We start from the raw sequence: 16,041 nt of genomic DNA, 5'->3' as shown, positions 1-16,041 counted from the left end.
CAGAAGGGCAATATTCTCACAGATAATACCTCATTCTGCATCTCATAATACAAGAGAAATTTTTCCCAGTCTCATATCAATACTTAATTGACTAATTCTTAATTCTAATGAAGATCCTTCTTTTGGAAGATGATGTACACAGTGAAAATCTAACCCAGCTGAAATCAGTGGCAAAACATGTACTAACATCAATGACATCAGGAATACATGTCAGCCTGAAACTCAGATCACTTGAAGACCAGCAGGTCTGTAACACCTGTCAATAAAATAGTGACCAACACAGGACCACAGGTGAACTGTGCTCCTCTAGGACATACAATACTTAAAAAGTCAATAGAAAGCATCCTAATTAAAAATATCAGATATACAAAAAATAGATATGAAAATATCACTATGATGAGACAAAACTCCCAAGCTTCTCGTATTTTGGGGATTTGTACTTTAAAAAAAAAAAAAAAAAAAAAAAAAAAGAAAAAAAAAAAACCCAAAAAAAAAGAGGAACTATAAAATGCCAGAAGATACTTTAAAAGAAATTATAAAATTGTAATTTCTGTTACAGAAAGAGCTACAGCAGCAGATACTCTAGGCATAAATTTCAGGAATCTTTTCTGGTTTTGAAGGGTGCTTAAAAAAGAACTAGCTCTACTGAAGAAAAAACCCAGCAAAATGCAAGATAGAAGAGCCACTGTATATTTCACTCTTCCATCAGCACTCTCTTGATTTTCATTAAAAGGTCACATGAAATGAAAAATATTAGCTGTAAACACATATTAATGTACTAGACAAAATCGCTTCTGACAAGTGAGCAATACATCCTGCACTACCTCCTGTGGCAGTCGGAAGGACAAACACAAAATGTGTCACCACTGAAAGTCAGGAGAAGGGTAGTTCGGTTTCTGATACATTGTGCTGGCAAAGATGTGTATCTTGAAACTCTGAATGTGAACCTTACGATACTATAAATTAACCTGTTAAAACAAGTCAATTGATACATTCTGTACCATAGCCAAATTATACCCATTTTGCTCAAACATCGGTTAAAGTAAGGAAAAGAACAGGAGAGAAAAAAAATTGACACTAAAATTGGTCTTGACACTAAATTTCACTATTACTAAGTTACTGATTAAAAGTTCAGCTGAAAAATTTTGTTAATTTTCAATTTTTACTTTGAAATAAATTTTACTAAAAAGACAAACAGCAAAATCAAACTATTTTCCTTTGGACTAAAGATAACATTTAATTGGAAAAAAGGTATCTGTTTTCCAGTTCAACCACTTCCATTGGCATAAATATTATAATCCAGATTTGATTATTGAAGAGTTCCTGGAGAGCTCCAACTTATCCAAAGACAGAATGTTAGGATACCTCTGTCTTGACTGGAGTTGGCCATGAATACACTGAAGTTGAAAATGAGAAGCTTCTTAATAACTAGCACAGAAATCAGTGATTCTAATAGAGACAACTTTGAAGAGCAACAGGCACAAAATCCTGAAATTTTGAAGATCTATCTTGAGAGGAACTACCCAAAGGCTAGAATCTAACTTTTCTCCTTTTAACGGGAATATTGTCATCGTTTCAGGGCACTGTGAGACTCTCTTGCTCATTCTTTCCTTGGCCTATGATACTCTTTCTGTGCTAAATGTAAAGGGGGATTATATTGTGCAAAACATCCTGAGAACTGGGAAACTTTAGTTAACAATTTCCCTAAGGCAAAAAATTACTTAGAGAAGAAAATGTTTGCTGCCTAAGATTTGTTCAGCTATTAGGTTGTTATGGAAACAGAATCCTCTTTTGTCAGTGAACCAACTCCACCAAAAGGATGCAGGGCTCACATGATGATACCTGCGCCCTGTGCTCTGTGATGACAAGCTCTGAGTGGCTCCTCACTTCTCACTCACCATACAGACCAATTATACTCTTTGGAGATAATGTCCCCTTGAGTAATGGACAGAACAATAAGGGACATTGGATTAGCACTCATATATCATCACTGAATCACAGAATATTCTGATAACAATTCCTTGGAAGGGATCAAGAAGATCACCAATGTCCAACACCTGGCCCTGCACAGAACAGCTCCAAGAATCACATCATGTGCCAAAGTGTTGTTGAAACACTTCCTCAACTCTGGCAGGCTGGTGCTGTGATGTCATGTCAGGTCCTCAAGCACTAGTAAGTTTTAATGGCCTTGATAAGCATTCCAAAGTTCTCCAATCACATCCCTGCTGTTTAGAAAATTCAGCACTGATGGCAGGTAGGGAGTAATGATTTAGAATATCAAAATTCACAATATCAAAAGCCTTCATGAACAGCCAGTTGTTTCATAAACATGTGTGTTAAATTAGGCTAAATTTAATAAGTATTTTCAGCTGGTTTAAACCAACTGTCATCCTGTCTCCTTTATTATGCTCTTCCCTCTACACAACTAAGATGATTTTTCTTGATCATTAAATTTCTTTCCTTGAAAGTATTTAATCCTAGGGAGTTAGACTGCAGGTCATGTGCTTAAGTGCACTACATCCTGCTATCTCTGGTTTAAAAAGCATACTTAAATGAAATACAGCTCTATCAGCAGTCCTTCTCCTTGAAGCAATTCAAGTGTGAGTGGCTTTCAGAAAGGTTTGTGTCTGACCCTTCAGATCAATTTGAGTTTCAAAGTGGTGAAGCATCGATGACTAAAGCTATACTCTTGAATTTCCATTCATCCAGACTATTTTTCATATCTGGCAGTGTGATGAGGCCACTTTTCCCTGATTTGCTTATAACTAGAAAATAACTGCACAAAACTGAAGGTATAAATTAATCAAGTTAGAAAATATGTATTTGGGATCTTAGTCTCAATCTGGAAAACTGAAGTGTGCAAATATTCAGGATTACTGAAGTCAAACAGAAAATTATGATCTGACAAATAGAACTTTATTTACCAAGCCAAGTATTTGATGACTTTGAAACTAGGTAAAAGACATATTTTAATGTTGATAAAAATGTTATCTTTTTTCTATTCAGGTTTCTGGAGAATAGCCTCCTAGATATCTGCGAGACTGCTGACACAGCGTTATACAGCTGGGGTGATATGACACACTGACAAATTTTCAGGTTCAATTTCACTGTAATGACAGAAAAAGGATGCCAGGCTGAGAAAGCAAAAAATAAAACCCTAATAGTGCAAAGAATTGGCCAGCTTGGGGACAGTTTGATATATTGTATTAATTCAATGTCAATTACTTTTTTATTAATTTCCTTGTTTTGATTATGAGGCTATAAGAAGAAGGTATGATTTATGAACTGTCTGGTCCTCCTAAGAAGTCCTAATTTAAGCCCAAACCAAGCCATTTTTTTAGATAACAAAAACATCCTGACTGACAACAGCAAGATTGCTTCAAAGTACAGTTAGCTGGGTGAAGGAGCAGAATAGCTGCTATCTCTTTCTTTATGTTTCAGCTCCTTGCCTTGTGTTTGCCTGCTATAGGCTACTGGCAACACCTCACATATCTAAGGACAATTTTTATCCCTGATAGAATCCATATCTTTGATATAGCTGGGTAGAGTAGTTGTACAAGAGCTATCTTTAAAATTACTGCCTTGGGAATTGCTGACTGTGCAGTGGCTGAGAGCTCAGCACAAGTGAAGCCCCATAGTATTCACCTTATTTCTCAGCTGGATTTTGCAGCCCACACTGAGTTCTGCTTTGCCACAGCTCAGCTGTTTTCAGAGTTGAAGATGGCTCACTAAGGTGTCCCTGACCTGCAGCCACAGCAAAGTAACATAACGAAACATAAGAGGTTCTTGAACTAGAGTTCTCTTACTCATGCAGTTTGCATAGAGAAATGTCTCTTGTCATTGAGATGCTTTACTAAAACCTTTGTTAATCTGCATAGGCAGAACAAATTTCCCAAGGAAGGTGGTTGTTTTTCTCTTCCACAAGTTTTTTGGGACAAATAGAGTTTGAAAAGTCCTCTCTAATTCCTGATGATACACAAGGAGACCTAAAAATAGTTTAATTACTACTAGCCTCACTCACTATTATTAAAAATTTAACATGTAAAACTGCCACCTGGTCTCACTCATAGGGATCTATCATTTCTGCAGTAGAAATTATAAAAGCAGACTCAAAGAAATATAAATCTCCTTACAGGGTAGGGAGATGCACTTAACTACAATTAAAAATTAGCATTTATTCAGTAGCTCAGATTTCATTCAGTATTTCTCCTAAATAAAGGATGACACAATGAAGTGCAAGGATGGATTGTGGTACAGAATGTCTAAGCTACTAAGGGTGCAAGTCTGTAAGGACCTTTAAATCAGAGTCCCAAAAGCAGCCTGATGGTGCACCTTAATTAGTATTCTAGACTCTATATAAGTGACCAAAACCACGCTACATTCATGAACATCTTTTTAACTTCACTTACACTTTTTCCAAGATGATTTGTTGCTATAGTTCACAAAATTTCATTACATCCCTAGAAGCAAAAGGAAAATACGAATGCATGGCTTATGAACTAATAAAATTTCATGACTATTTTTCAAGATTACACATGCCATGTGAATTCTTTTTTTAAATAGAAGAGCAGTATAAAAATTAAAATGAGTAGTAGAAATATTTAGTTTAAGGAATATTGCTACTGTTGGATACAGGACATATCCAACAGGACAATAGCCAACACAAGAATCAGTCAGATTGATTAATGAATCCATTATTTTATATTCATTTTATGAGATGGATCTATGAAATTTTAACCCCAAATTTATATTTTACTTAATGGAAAAAATGGTCTCAAAGAGCACAATATTTCAGAATATTCCTATCATGTCCTATTAGTTTAAAGGTAGAAATAAGAAATGTATATTCCTGCTAGTTTAAAGGTAGAAATCCTTAAAAGGTAGAAATTTCTCAATGCGTATACATTCTGCCAAACTTGTCCTATTAATCTATCACAGAAACAAAGAACAGTTTAATTTGGACTGAGACACTCAAGTAGTCTTTTTCACTCTTAAATCTGTGCTAATTAGAAGCAATTGCTTTAACTGTGAGCATAAACCAATAAATGCAACTGTTCCTCTTCCTATATAAACCTAATTTCTTGCAAACAGACATAAAAATCACACAAAATAGGGTTTCAGAAGTAGAGATAACCAACTTTATGACTACTTTTATTTGCTTTCTATTCAGTTTATCTCCCTGAAAACAAACAAACCTTTACCATTTGCTGCATGGAGTTCTCATCCTCTGTGATTCCCTCCCTCCCAGTTCAACAACAAGATTCAGGAGAACTACAGAGCAGTCTGTTCTCCTCAGAACCCTACATACTACCTAACACAGAAATTTGAAACAGTATTCCCAAAACTGGCATGTCTCAGTGACACAAGAACTGAGGGAAATTCAGGAAAAAAAACCCATGCCAAATTAGACATTTATTTTAAATAAATGATCTATAATCATATGTAACTTATTCAAGCAATAAATCTATACAACCTAAAGTGGCAGGATGACTTCACATAGAATTACACCTAATGCTAAATACCTTATAACTCAGAGTGACAAGATTTATTTCATTTGGTCCATTTTTAGTATAAGAGCCAACATGATTCCAGATATGGCTTGCAAGCCAGGCCAGTTAAATAACTTCCACATTTATAGCTTAAAATAAAACTACATTTTTCTATACAGCTGAATGTTCTTCCCAATAAAATGCCAAGAGGAAAATATCATAGTGGAATATGGAAAATTAACAGAAGGAATTACAGTACATTTGTATTGTCAACTCATTGATCCTGTTAGATCTTTTAAATATCATGCATGCCCTCATGAATGTCCTACAGCTTCCTTGCTTATACTCTAGGCCTCTGATACAAACTATTTTAAACTTTACAGAAAATATACTTCCAGATTAAGACATAAAAATCCTTCATAGGATCTGTGCTGCATGCTGATCTTAATGGATTTACTATGCCTAAGAAAAATTCTTGTGTTCAGCAGACAGCAGAATTCCAAAGCCTGCTATTTTAACTAGTGAAAACCCCATCTATTTTTAAAAATACTAATTACAATGGAAAGATTTTTTGTTGAGCCCCGTTACTAAGAAGGCAGGTAATGAACTCCCCCTACCAATTTATTAGGTATGTGTATGGCAGTCTTTCCACTGCAATACATATGTTTATCATAATTATTCAAGTAGTAGTGTGAAAAACAAAGATAATTTGTTCCTGGATAATTTGTTATTTTCTTCCTCTACTGAAAAGCAACCCACAATATTGTCCTGCACAGACTAATTTTTTTTTTAGTTTATCAGAGCCAAAATTGAAGTCAGAAACAAGCAGTAGAAGCAAGCAGTCATGCTGATGTTCAAGTCAGATTCTGGTCCATTCTGTGCAACAATGCTACAAAGATGCTATCCTATTTTGTGCCACCTTTTAGACTGCTTCTTATAATGCAGGTTCCAGCAAGTCTTCTTTAGCCCAAATTTAAAAGAGAGGTAGGAAATATGACCCCCTCCACCTTACCTTGCATACTCCAAAGCTGTATCTTGCTATCTGGCCCTCATACACTATGCCTGATATAGCTCTGGCATTCCTTCAATATTAGTTCAGCTGTGAAATCAAGAAGGTGCATCCCCTTACACAGACCACATCAGTAACATGATGTTAGTCAACAATCATCTGTCATCCCTGCACATTACCCAAATCATGATTCCTCATCAAGACTGCACAGGTCGGAAAGCCAACTGCCTGTTTCAAATAGGTCTCTGCTGCTGAGAGCTGTCATTTGTCACAGCAAACTCTCAGTCCAATTACTTAGAGCAAAATTACTATATTCTGCAATTCCTGTACCAGGTGGTGACTAAAGACTTCAAACAAGGGTAATGGAAGAGATCATATAATTTTGGAGAAAATATACAGAATTCTTATAGATAATATCATACTTAGAGTAATATCTGACTTAGCAAAATTCTATTGGTTTTTAACTATTTTAACTCATTGCTGTTCAAACCTATATATAACACAAACAACAGTCTGTCAACTGTCATTTAATAGTTCTCTTAAATCTCATTAACTATTTAATTTTTAAAAATGGATCAGATATTGTTTCACGTAACGTGAAAATGCAGAGTACTTTGAATTTTGAAGTAGTTCCATAATGTTTTTGCTAAGGGGTACTTATTAAAAAGAAACAGGTTGATTAAAGGATTACTGCAAAAGGCTTGTCTACAAGAAACTCTTTCTAATTTGGCTTTTTACAACCTTGTATTTATCTAGGAAAGTATTTAAACATCAGCTTGGTTTTCACTTCTACAACATTTTGCTATTAATCTTTATTCTGATGTAAAGCTGTTATAGTAGCTAATGGAAGACTATAATCATACTGTGATAAACAGAGTACTGCATGCTTAAAAACATAAACCTACATATTCTATAGATTAACACTTACACCAATGACTATGTAAGGGATTATTTGGTGATTTACCTGGTCTTGAGGAAGGAACTCTTGCTATCTCTAGGGAACAAGGCTTTTTGGTGACTGCTACGTCTATTGAATCACAAAGACTGCTGTCATTTTCTGAAGGAACTGCATCCAGAGGTACAGAGGGTGTTGCTTCCAATGCATAGCCTCTCTTCTTTGAATAGGATTCCTGAAATGCAAAAATTTATGTAGGTAAGAGAGATATTTCTCAGATGACACAGGAAAAGGACCAGGCTCTAACTGTGGCCAGCAGGGTTTAGAATTCAGCAAATTAAATACCACATTCTGCTGAAATCCAAACTGTAACAGACCAGAAGAATTGCTTGCATGCCAGAAGAAAACATTTCTTATTTCTTTACATTTTTGTATAATGCAGTTCTTGTTCAGTTTACAGAAGAACTTCATTCATCATACTTTTTAATTAATGAAAACTGGATTACTGCTTTTGCAATACCTGTTTTGCTAGGTTGTAATTCAGGGGATGTCTCATTTTCTTTTTTAATTGTATCTCATGAGAGCAACAATTACATTAACTGCTACAATTACATTCTCTTCAGGGATGGTTTTGCAAAATATTTATATTACATATAAGAAAACTAAAAATACGCCTTCTACATATGGATGGCAGGATCCCAGGCTGTGAATGAAGATGAATTACTGCTCTACATTTGAGCAAAATAATGACAGAAGGTCCCATAAAAGCAGTATGTACAGCAAATTCTACTGATTGGCAAATGTTGAGGGGGAAAAGGGGAAATATAAGTTTTTCTGGTACAGTAACCCAATGAAGCAGACTGTTTCTAGTTTCAAACATGAATAAGAATATAACATTCAATTCAACAGAGTTTCACCAGAAATTCATTTTTTTAAATCCTGGCAGAAAGAAATTGCATGGCCAAAGACATATTTACACATCTTTCTTACACTGGACATATGGATGTCTCTGAAAGTAAGCATCAGACGTAAATCAAATATGATATAATAAAAGGCAAAGGGCAAGAAAGCACCCTGACAGTTAGATATTATCATAGCCCTACTAAGAAAATGATTGAAGAAGGTGTTGTCTAAAACAAAATGTGGAGTAACAATTTCTTCACCAAGAACTTATATTACCTAAGGTAAGCTATGGCTGTAGGTAACAATGTCTTTTCATATAAATTATTTATACTGTAAGCAAATAATTACATGATTCTTCATTTTTTGGGTTTTTTCCTGGTCGTTGTGGTCATTTTATCTATATGTAGGTTCATAGTTTGGCAATAATTCAAGGCCTCTTGAAAGACAGGGTATGACACCAAGAGCAGCTTCACTACAAAATTATTGATGACTTTCGTAGAGACCAATTTAAATCTCGCATTAAACTCACAAAGAACTTGAAAATTAACACCGAAAACAGTGATCAGGGGAAAAAATCATACAAATAAAATAAATAGAATAAACAGAATAATAAATAAGTAATAAATAAATAAATAGAATACTAAGTTGCGTTTTTAACTTTAAAAAATTAGTATGTACTAGCAAACAATACAAAATTGGTAGTCAGCATTCAAAAAACATATATAAAAAAGGAATTCAATTGCATCTCCACCTGTTTCTTCCTTTCCAGTTTCTACCTAGTCAGATTATGACCTCTCAGTAATCTCACATATACAGACTAATAACAACTAGTTTCAGGTAGTAGACATTACAAAGATTATAAAATTTTGCAAGTAGACTTCCTGCAGCTCCAAATTTAACTTTATTAACTTAAGCCATTTAATTCCTTAAATGAAGTTAATAGAAAAATTACACAGAGGCATCGAAGCAGTTGAAGTGCAACTGCAGGACAAGAGAAGGAATCCTTCTAAACTTGAAAAAAAAAAAAAAGAATTTTTACCCTGCCCATTTAAGTCTGCTGTAAAAAAGGCAAAGGCAAAAACTTATTTACCAAAGCAATGACTAAAAAAGAAGAAATCAATTTAATCCTTGTACTCTTCTAGAAACATGCATTTAAACCAGAATGCCAAAATCCTAGTTATAGTAAATCTGCCTGGAGAAGTGCATGAAGAAGTACAGCAGCCTTAAAATTGTCACAAAACACCAAAGCGAAATTCTGTTCAGTGCCTGAATTCAGCTACATTTAAAAAAAACAAACAAACAAACAAACAAAAAACCAAAAAACCAAACAATAACCAGCATTAAAATTGATATACCAAACATTAGAATAGACTTCGGACCATACTTTGTGTCACCTAACATTCTGTCTGTAAAGGCAGCCAGCAGTGCTGACCTAGAGAACAGCAAAACCAACCTGGGATTAGGTCAAGCATGCAGTAACTGCTCCTCCTTCTGCAACACCTCGTGGGCCTCACACTTCATAGTCAAAGGTGCTGACTTTGTTTCACATGTCTACCAATCCAACTTTCAAGAATTACCTTCTCAAGTTGCCTTTAGAGGACACATCCCCTTTCATAGTCTGCGTGGCCCCATTTTGTTTTTAGCTATCTCACCAAGTCTGACATTCCTGTTCTATACTATAGATGGCAATGAAGGGCTGTTCTTTATTTATTCCCTCCTTGTGATGTCACAGACATATGCACTTCCCATGTCCTCTCCTTTAGGGAATGAAAAATACTAACCGACTTACCCAGCTGTTCCAGGATTTTGACCATCCCTGTCACCCTTCATCCTCTCAGTCTTCAATGATGTGACAGGGATGACATTTTCTCAGATTTCCTCATTCAAGATGAGGGCTCACCAAGCAGTCGTACTGACATAATGATTTTTTTGTACTCTAGTCCCTTCCTAATTGCTCTTAACATTCAGTTTGATTTTCTGAATGTTATTCAACATTCAGTAATTAACTTTGCATGAATAGAAATGTCAGAAAAGAATAAATAAAAATGATGGGGTTACTAGAAAATTGTTAGAATGTAAACTACCAGCAATTAAATTCTTCCTAATTATCTCTCTAATACATAAAATACAATAATTGTATGTCCAGCAGAAGTTAAATGAGTTAGAGCCAAAAAAGAACTGTTAATACTTTAGGAAGACAGAAATTCTATCAATTCATTAAGTGAAGATGACAAACCTTTATTAAAAAGTGCATATGTAACACAAAGAAAAAAGAAAGGCATTGTAAAGTCTTCTGGTTGCTGCAAAATGTTCTCCATTTTTCTGGTACTGAGCATTTATAGAAATTTCTAAGATCTAAACTAATTCACCAACTTAGATGTTAGCAGATGTTGTAAGATTCTAAGTATCAGATGTGAAGCAATGTGATTCTGTTCCTTTCTAAGACTGAAAGCTCTCGACCAACTGCAACAAGTAACTACAGTAATTCTACATGTCCTAGTTATTACCAACTCCACAATAAAACCTCCTAAAAATACTTTTCCTTTATCTTTAGTCCTGAAGTCAAAATCTGAGTCTAATTTTTGTTTCAAAAATAGAGATTATTCAATCTCAAATGTCTATTAACCACTCCAAATTTCTGAACATGAGACATATAACTGACCACCACCAGAAAGACAGAATTTGTCCTTATTTGAAATTATAACTTCACAAAAAATAATGTGCTGGGCTGCTAGTACATGAAAATAAGTAAATTTTTTTGTGGAAAGGATAAAAATACATACACAATAGAAGTAGAAAAACCCCCAACATTAAGAGTGAGTGAGTCACTCTAGTGGGAAATCACTAGAGAACAGCCACCCATACTGATCAATGTAAATTAGATTTTTTGTCTTGTAGAAAGAAACAGTAATGTGACACTGAAGTTGCAGAGCACACGCCAGGGACACACTGTGGCCCTTATTCATAGGCCTGCAGTCAGCTGGGTCTCCTCTGAGCATAATTTTGAAAGTATAATACCTATGATACACTACCTGAAACCTGCACAGGGGTAAGAGATTGTTAATCAGTGGGAATGAAATTGTTCCTAAAATATCTATTTTTGGCCATTGCAAAGGGTTATACACAATTGTGAAACAATGTGCCATAACATGACTAAATCTTCAAGAAGTACATGATGTTGAGTTGGACCTTTTTTTTCCACATTTTTTCCAGGTTTCTAGCTTCACTTGCTTCTGCCTTCTATATAGCCTTGCCTTCCTTTTAAGAATCAAACTGAATGACGTATGATTAAGGGCTGAGGCGTATGCAAGTTTGTTTTTGCATGAGCTATGAATAGAATGATAGAGGCTCAGGAGGCACCTAATCTGAACTGACACTGACAAGAAGACAGAATTTGTACTTCACAGATTTTTTTAAATTCTGCCAATATCCTTTCCTATAAAAATCAGGTCACTTGAAGCTTTATTACTTCCCTGGAACATGGGACAACACACCAGGGCCATACATTACTCTCCTCTTACAGTAGAAATAATCTGGGAAACATAGAAAGGAAGAATGCAATGCATCAGCCACATTTAGAAATATCTTTTCCATTTATATAGATAGTGAAGAACAGCTATTCAATTCTGACATACCCCTTGAAATCCACCAGGGTATTGTGCTATCTCCCCTGGCTTGTTGAAGGTCAGAGGACCAGCATCTAGAATCCTTCCCATCATAGTATGACTCTGCTCAGCTGCTCCTTAGAAGAGTACTATGACACTTTGTTGATGAAGCTTTGGAGAGTTATTTATCTTATATGCTCCATCAACCCAAAACTCCTGATTATCCTGAGAGTGAGCAATGAATATTGCATAGAATCATAGAATTATGGAATGGTTTGGGTTGGAAGGCACCTTTAAAGGTCATCTAGTCAAAACCCTTGCTACGGGGAGGGGTATCTTAAACTAGACCAGGCTACTGAGAGTCCCTGACCTTGAATGTTTCCAGGGATGGGACATCTACCTCTTCCCTGGGTAAACTATTCCAGTGATTCACCATCCTCACTGTAAAAAATATTTTCCTTACATCAAGTCTGAGTGTACTCACATCAAACAGACTTCTTGACATTAGTAAACAGACTGATATATAACCTTGTTGGATTGGGACACTTCACACTGAAATATTAATGATAAGTAACTGAAGGTTGCTGAGAGTAGTCAAGAATTCAAGCAAGAAAGAAGTCCTGACCAGTGACTAAAGACAATTAGAAGAGTTCTCTGACATACAGCAAGGTGGAAAGGGAAATGCATGAACCTTAATGGCATTGCAACAAGTTTGCCACAATAATGTACTAAGCATAAACAACTGAAACTATTTCCTTTGCCACAATAACCCAAAAACCCCACATAGATGGTGAAATATTTATTTTGACTGCCTTTCCAGTCAAAGATATCAGGAATATTACTATAATTTATGGCTAGTAAAAACACATTTATCTATTACTAATAATTTAACCAAATCAAGTTTCATAGTATCATACAATTACAGTAATTTTTCATGAGTCAAACTATCATAAATGTTCATTGTTATGACAGCTAGAAACATTTGAATGTATAATTTGTCATGAAACATATAATAAGATTCATGATAAATTACAGAATCTGGAAAGTCACCAATAATCTCATTTAAAGGTAATGACACTGGAGGATCTACTCTGGTCTGCACAAAGTATCTCTAGCATGGATTTAAAAAGAGTAGGATCTTTTACCCTTTCAGCAAACACCCAAAATTGCGGGTTTGCAGTTGTAGGAATAATACATGTACAGAATTAACTGAAATACTTAAATACTTATTCCCCTTCAACCTCTGAAACAGCCTTTGTAAGTTTCATTAAGCCTTGCACAGAACTGAGAAAAACATCAATTTAAAAAAGCATGCTAGAGTTGTTGTCCTGTTTATTTAGTTAGAAATATAAATATGATGATTAGTTTTTCAGAAACCAGTCAAAATTTAGATTTGCTTTTTCAAACTTTATGTATGAAAAAAATGAGCCTTATTTATATAATACCCTAAATATACATTTATTTTCTCCTTTTCCAATGCATATTTTCCCATATCCATGTTTCAAATTTAAAAGTTCATACAAAAACTGTACAGACATAAATCCCTGAAAGCTAAAGGTTCCTACAATGCCTTACAACATGAAACTCATTAATATAGCCTAAACTATAAATGTGTGAAGACACGGGTAAATTGTGAGCATAATGAATGCAGTGCTAACCTTAGCAGCAGAAACATGTCACTATATTTTATGCAGTGTTTTCATAATTCTAACTGGCAGATATTCAGCATTTCAAATGAAGCTAGATTGTTGTAGTCATGCTACATGCTTTCCCATGCATTCAACACTCAGGCCATGAAAAAGAGCAGATGTTTCCTCTAATAAATAACTCACTGTGACAAAGAATATACTAGAAGTGTACATAATCTGGTTTATGCAAATGTTAGTGGTTGTGTGTAGCGATGTAGTGTAATATAATAATAATTATTTTAATAAATGATTCGTAGTTTAGCCGACAAAAATACACTTACAAACTAAAAATCAATTTCCAGTTTAAATATCCTCCCTTTTTTTTCTATTGTTTTCATGAAAGACATTTTAAAAAATCACGTCTTGTTTGAATTTGAAGCTCTGGGAAATGCCTCTTTAAAATAAAGACTATTCTATTAAAAAAAAAAAAAAGATAAAATGAGCTTAAACCTAAGCTCCATGGAAACAATACTTCTCTGCAAGATGCTTATGCTCTAATGCCTAGGTTTTAAACATACACACACAGCTCCAACTGAAGCAGCAAACATGAAAACTAATTCCTCACATTATAATGGCAGTAACCACGGAAAATGTTAGATACTAAGAAAACTTATACCGAAGTCAGTATTGGACAGAAAATTCAGAAAACAATTAATGCACTACTCTATGTTAAACAGACTCACATTTCTCACATTTTATAGCTTAATTTCTATCAACTACTGTGCCACTAAATGAAAAATGCATGTGTTGCTGTGAAGGGGAGAGAAGAACTGAATGCACTGAAGTAAATCTTGAAGCAAAACACAACTGCTCTGTGAATAGCAGCCCTACAGCTGTAAACTGACTTGATTGGAGAGCAGATAACTTCACTAAAATGAGACATTATTGGAGAAATCTTCTTTGAAAAGAGAGATTTAACACCAAAATGTGTTAATCCAGTATCTATTACAAATAACCTATGCCTTTCAAAAAAATATTTTGTATCTGCCCATGCATCTTGTTCTGAAGTAAATACTCTGAAAAAAATTCACACTAGAAACCCATTAATTGATATCACATGCGATAGACTTGATAGAAGAGACAAATAAATATTCACTATTTCGGGAAAGACAATCTTCCATGTTCAAAAGTTTTTGACACTGAAGAAATAAAAATTTAACTATTCTTGGTATAAAAGTCATTATTGCAATACCATAAACCAAGACTCTCTTAGAATAAATCTCTCCTACACATTCTCCCACAGTAAAATAGAACAAACAAGAAATTATTTTCAAAATACTAAAGTTATGGAGTTGTATTGTCAAAGCGAAAAAGCTTTGTTGTGAATCATACTTTTATTTGTTACATAACTGAAGAGGAAAGTGAAATACAAAATTAACAGAAAAAACATTTGAGATTGTTCTTTAAAGATCCCAGAAGCATGCAAAGTTTATAAAAGTTAATACTTCCTAATTATATAGTACCAAATAAACTTTGCAGATATTTCAGCAATGTGAAAATTAAGCCTAACAGGAAGAGACAGTCAGAGGGAAAGTAAATTCTTACTGTAAGCTAGAAGTGGTGCTTAAAAACAGTAAAACAAGTTATTCCATGGCAACAGAGGAAATATGCACATTAGCAGTAAACACAAGTTAAGAGGATATTGCCTGTATCTCCTATATTTTTAAATAACCCAGTAATTTTCTATTTCATACCATAGTTCAGAACAGTAGCTCTGAATGGGAACCTATGAATTCTGCTGTTTCCTGGCCAAAAGTGTGCCAAAGCCCACAAACATTCACGACATGGATTTTTAGTTCTATAGATACAAAAAGCTCCATTGCTCATTGCTATCTCCTCATACTGCCTATATTCTTGGCAATTTTATGAGGGCTGATGTGGCCAGCCCTCATAAATTACTTAATTCACATAAATTACATAATTACTTAATTCACTAATCACGGAATGAGAACCATTCCATTTGTTGAATTTCAGCAGGTAAGATGGAAATATAAGGACAACACATGAACATAATTACTTAATTCACTAATCACGGAATGAGAACCATTCCATTGATAAACATGCTACTTCCATATGGCTCTTTAAACAAGGAATCCCACCTTTTTACATCAAAGCTCTTCTGCTTTAATTGTTACTATGATGCTGTCTGTGGTATGATAATCTACTTATTCATTACAAATTCTCAGCCCTAGATATTGTGAAATGGAAACAGAATGTAAAGATTACATAAAATGAAACCAATAAGATTATAAGGGAACCTAAATCACATTTTCAATAAAATTAGAACTTAAAAAGTTTTCTATAGGTACACTGCAAGATTCTAGTTTAGAACAGTGACCACTCTGTCTATTTAACAAGAATTAAGGGGTCTTGCTTCAGGTTTGCAGTCATACTAGCTGTAATGAATACTTTTATTACAGGTATTCTCTGTTAATACAGAGAATACAGATTC

At 34.6% G+C, this 16,041-nt stretch overlaps 1 protein-coding gene across 2 annotated transcripts in view; it reads right to left on the bottom strand.

The window, feature by feature from the left end:
- ANKS1B (ankyrin repeat and sterile alpha motif domain containing 1B) overlaps positions 1-16,041 on the bottom strand; it is a 404,705-nt gene that overhangs the window by 281,817 nt on the left and 106,847 nt on the right. For both annotated transcript variants that reach the window (XM_041474291.1, XM_041474292.1), the window contains one exon: positions 7,463-7,628. In XM_041474291.1, the coding sequence (XP_041330225.1) occupies positions 7,463-7,628 (166 nt within the window). The remainder of the gene's footprint in view (positions 1-7,462; positions 7,629-16,041) is intronic.

Source organism: Pyrgilauda ruficollis, unplaced genomic scaffold (genome assembly GCF_017590135.1).
Source record: "Pyrgilauda ruficollis isolate IOZ18807 unplaced genomic scaffold, ASM1759013v1 scaffold32, whole genome shotgun sequence".
NCBI classification, from domain to species: Eukaryota; Metazoa; Chordata; class Aves; order Passeriformes; family Passeridae; genus Pyrgilauda; species Pyrgilauda ruficollis.
The sequence above is the reverse complement of the archived record's forward strand: the minus strand, read 5'-3'. Positions and strand labels throughout refer to the sequence as shown.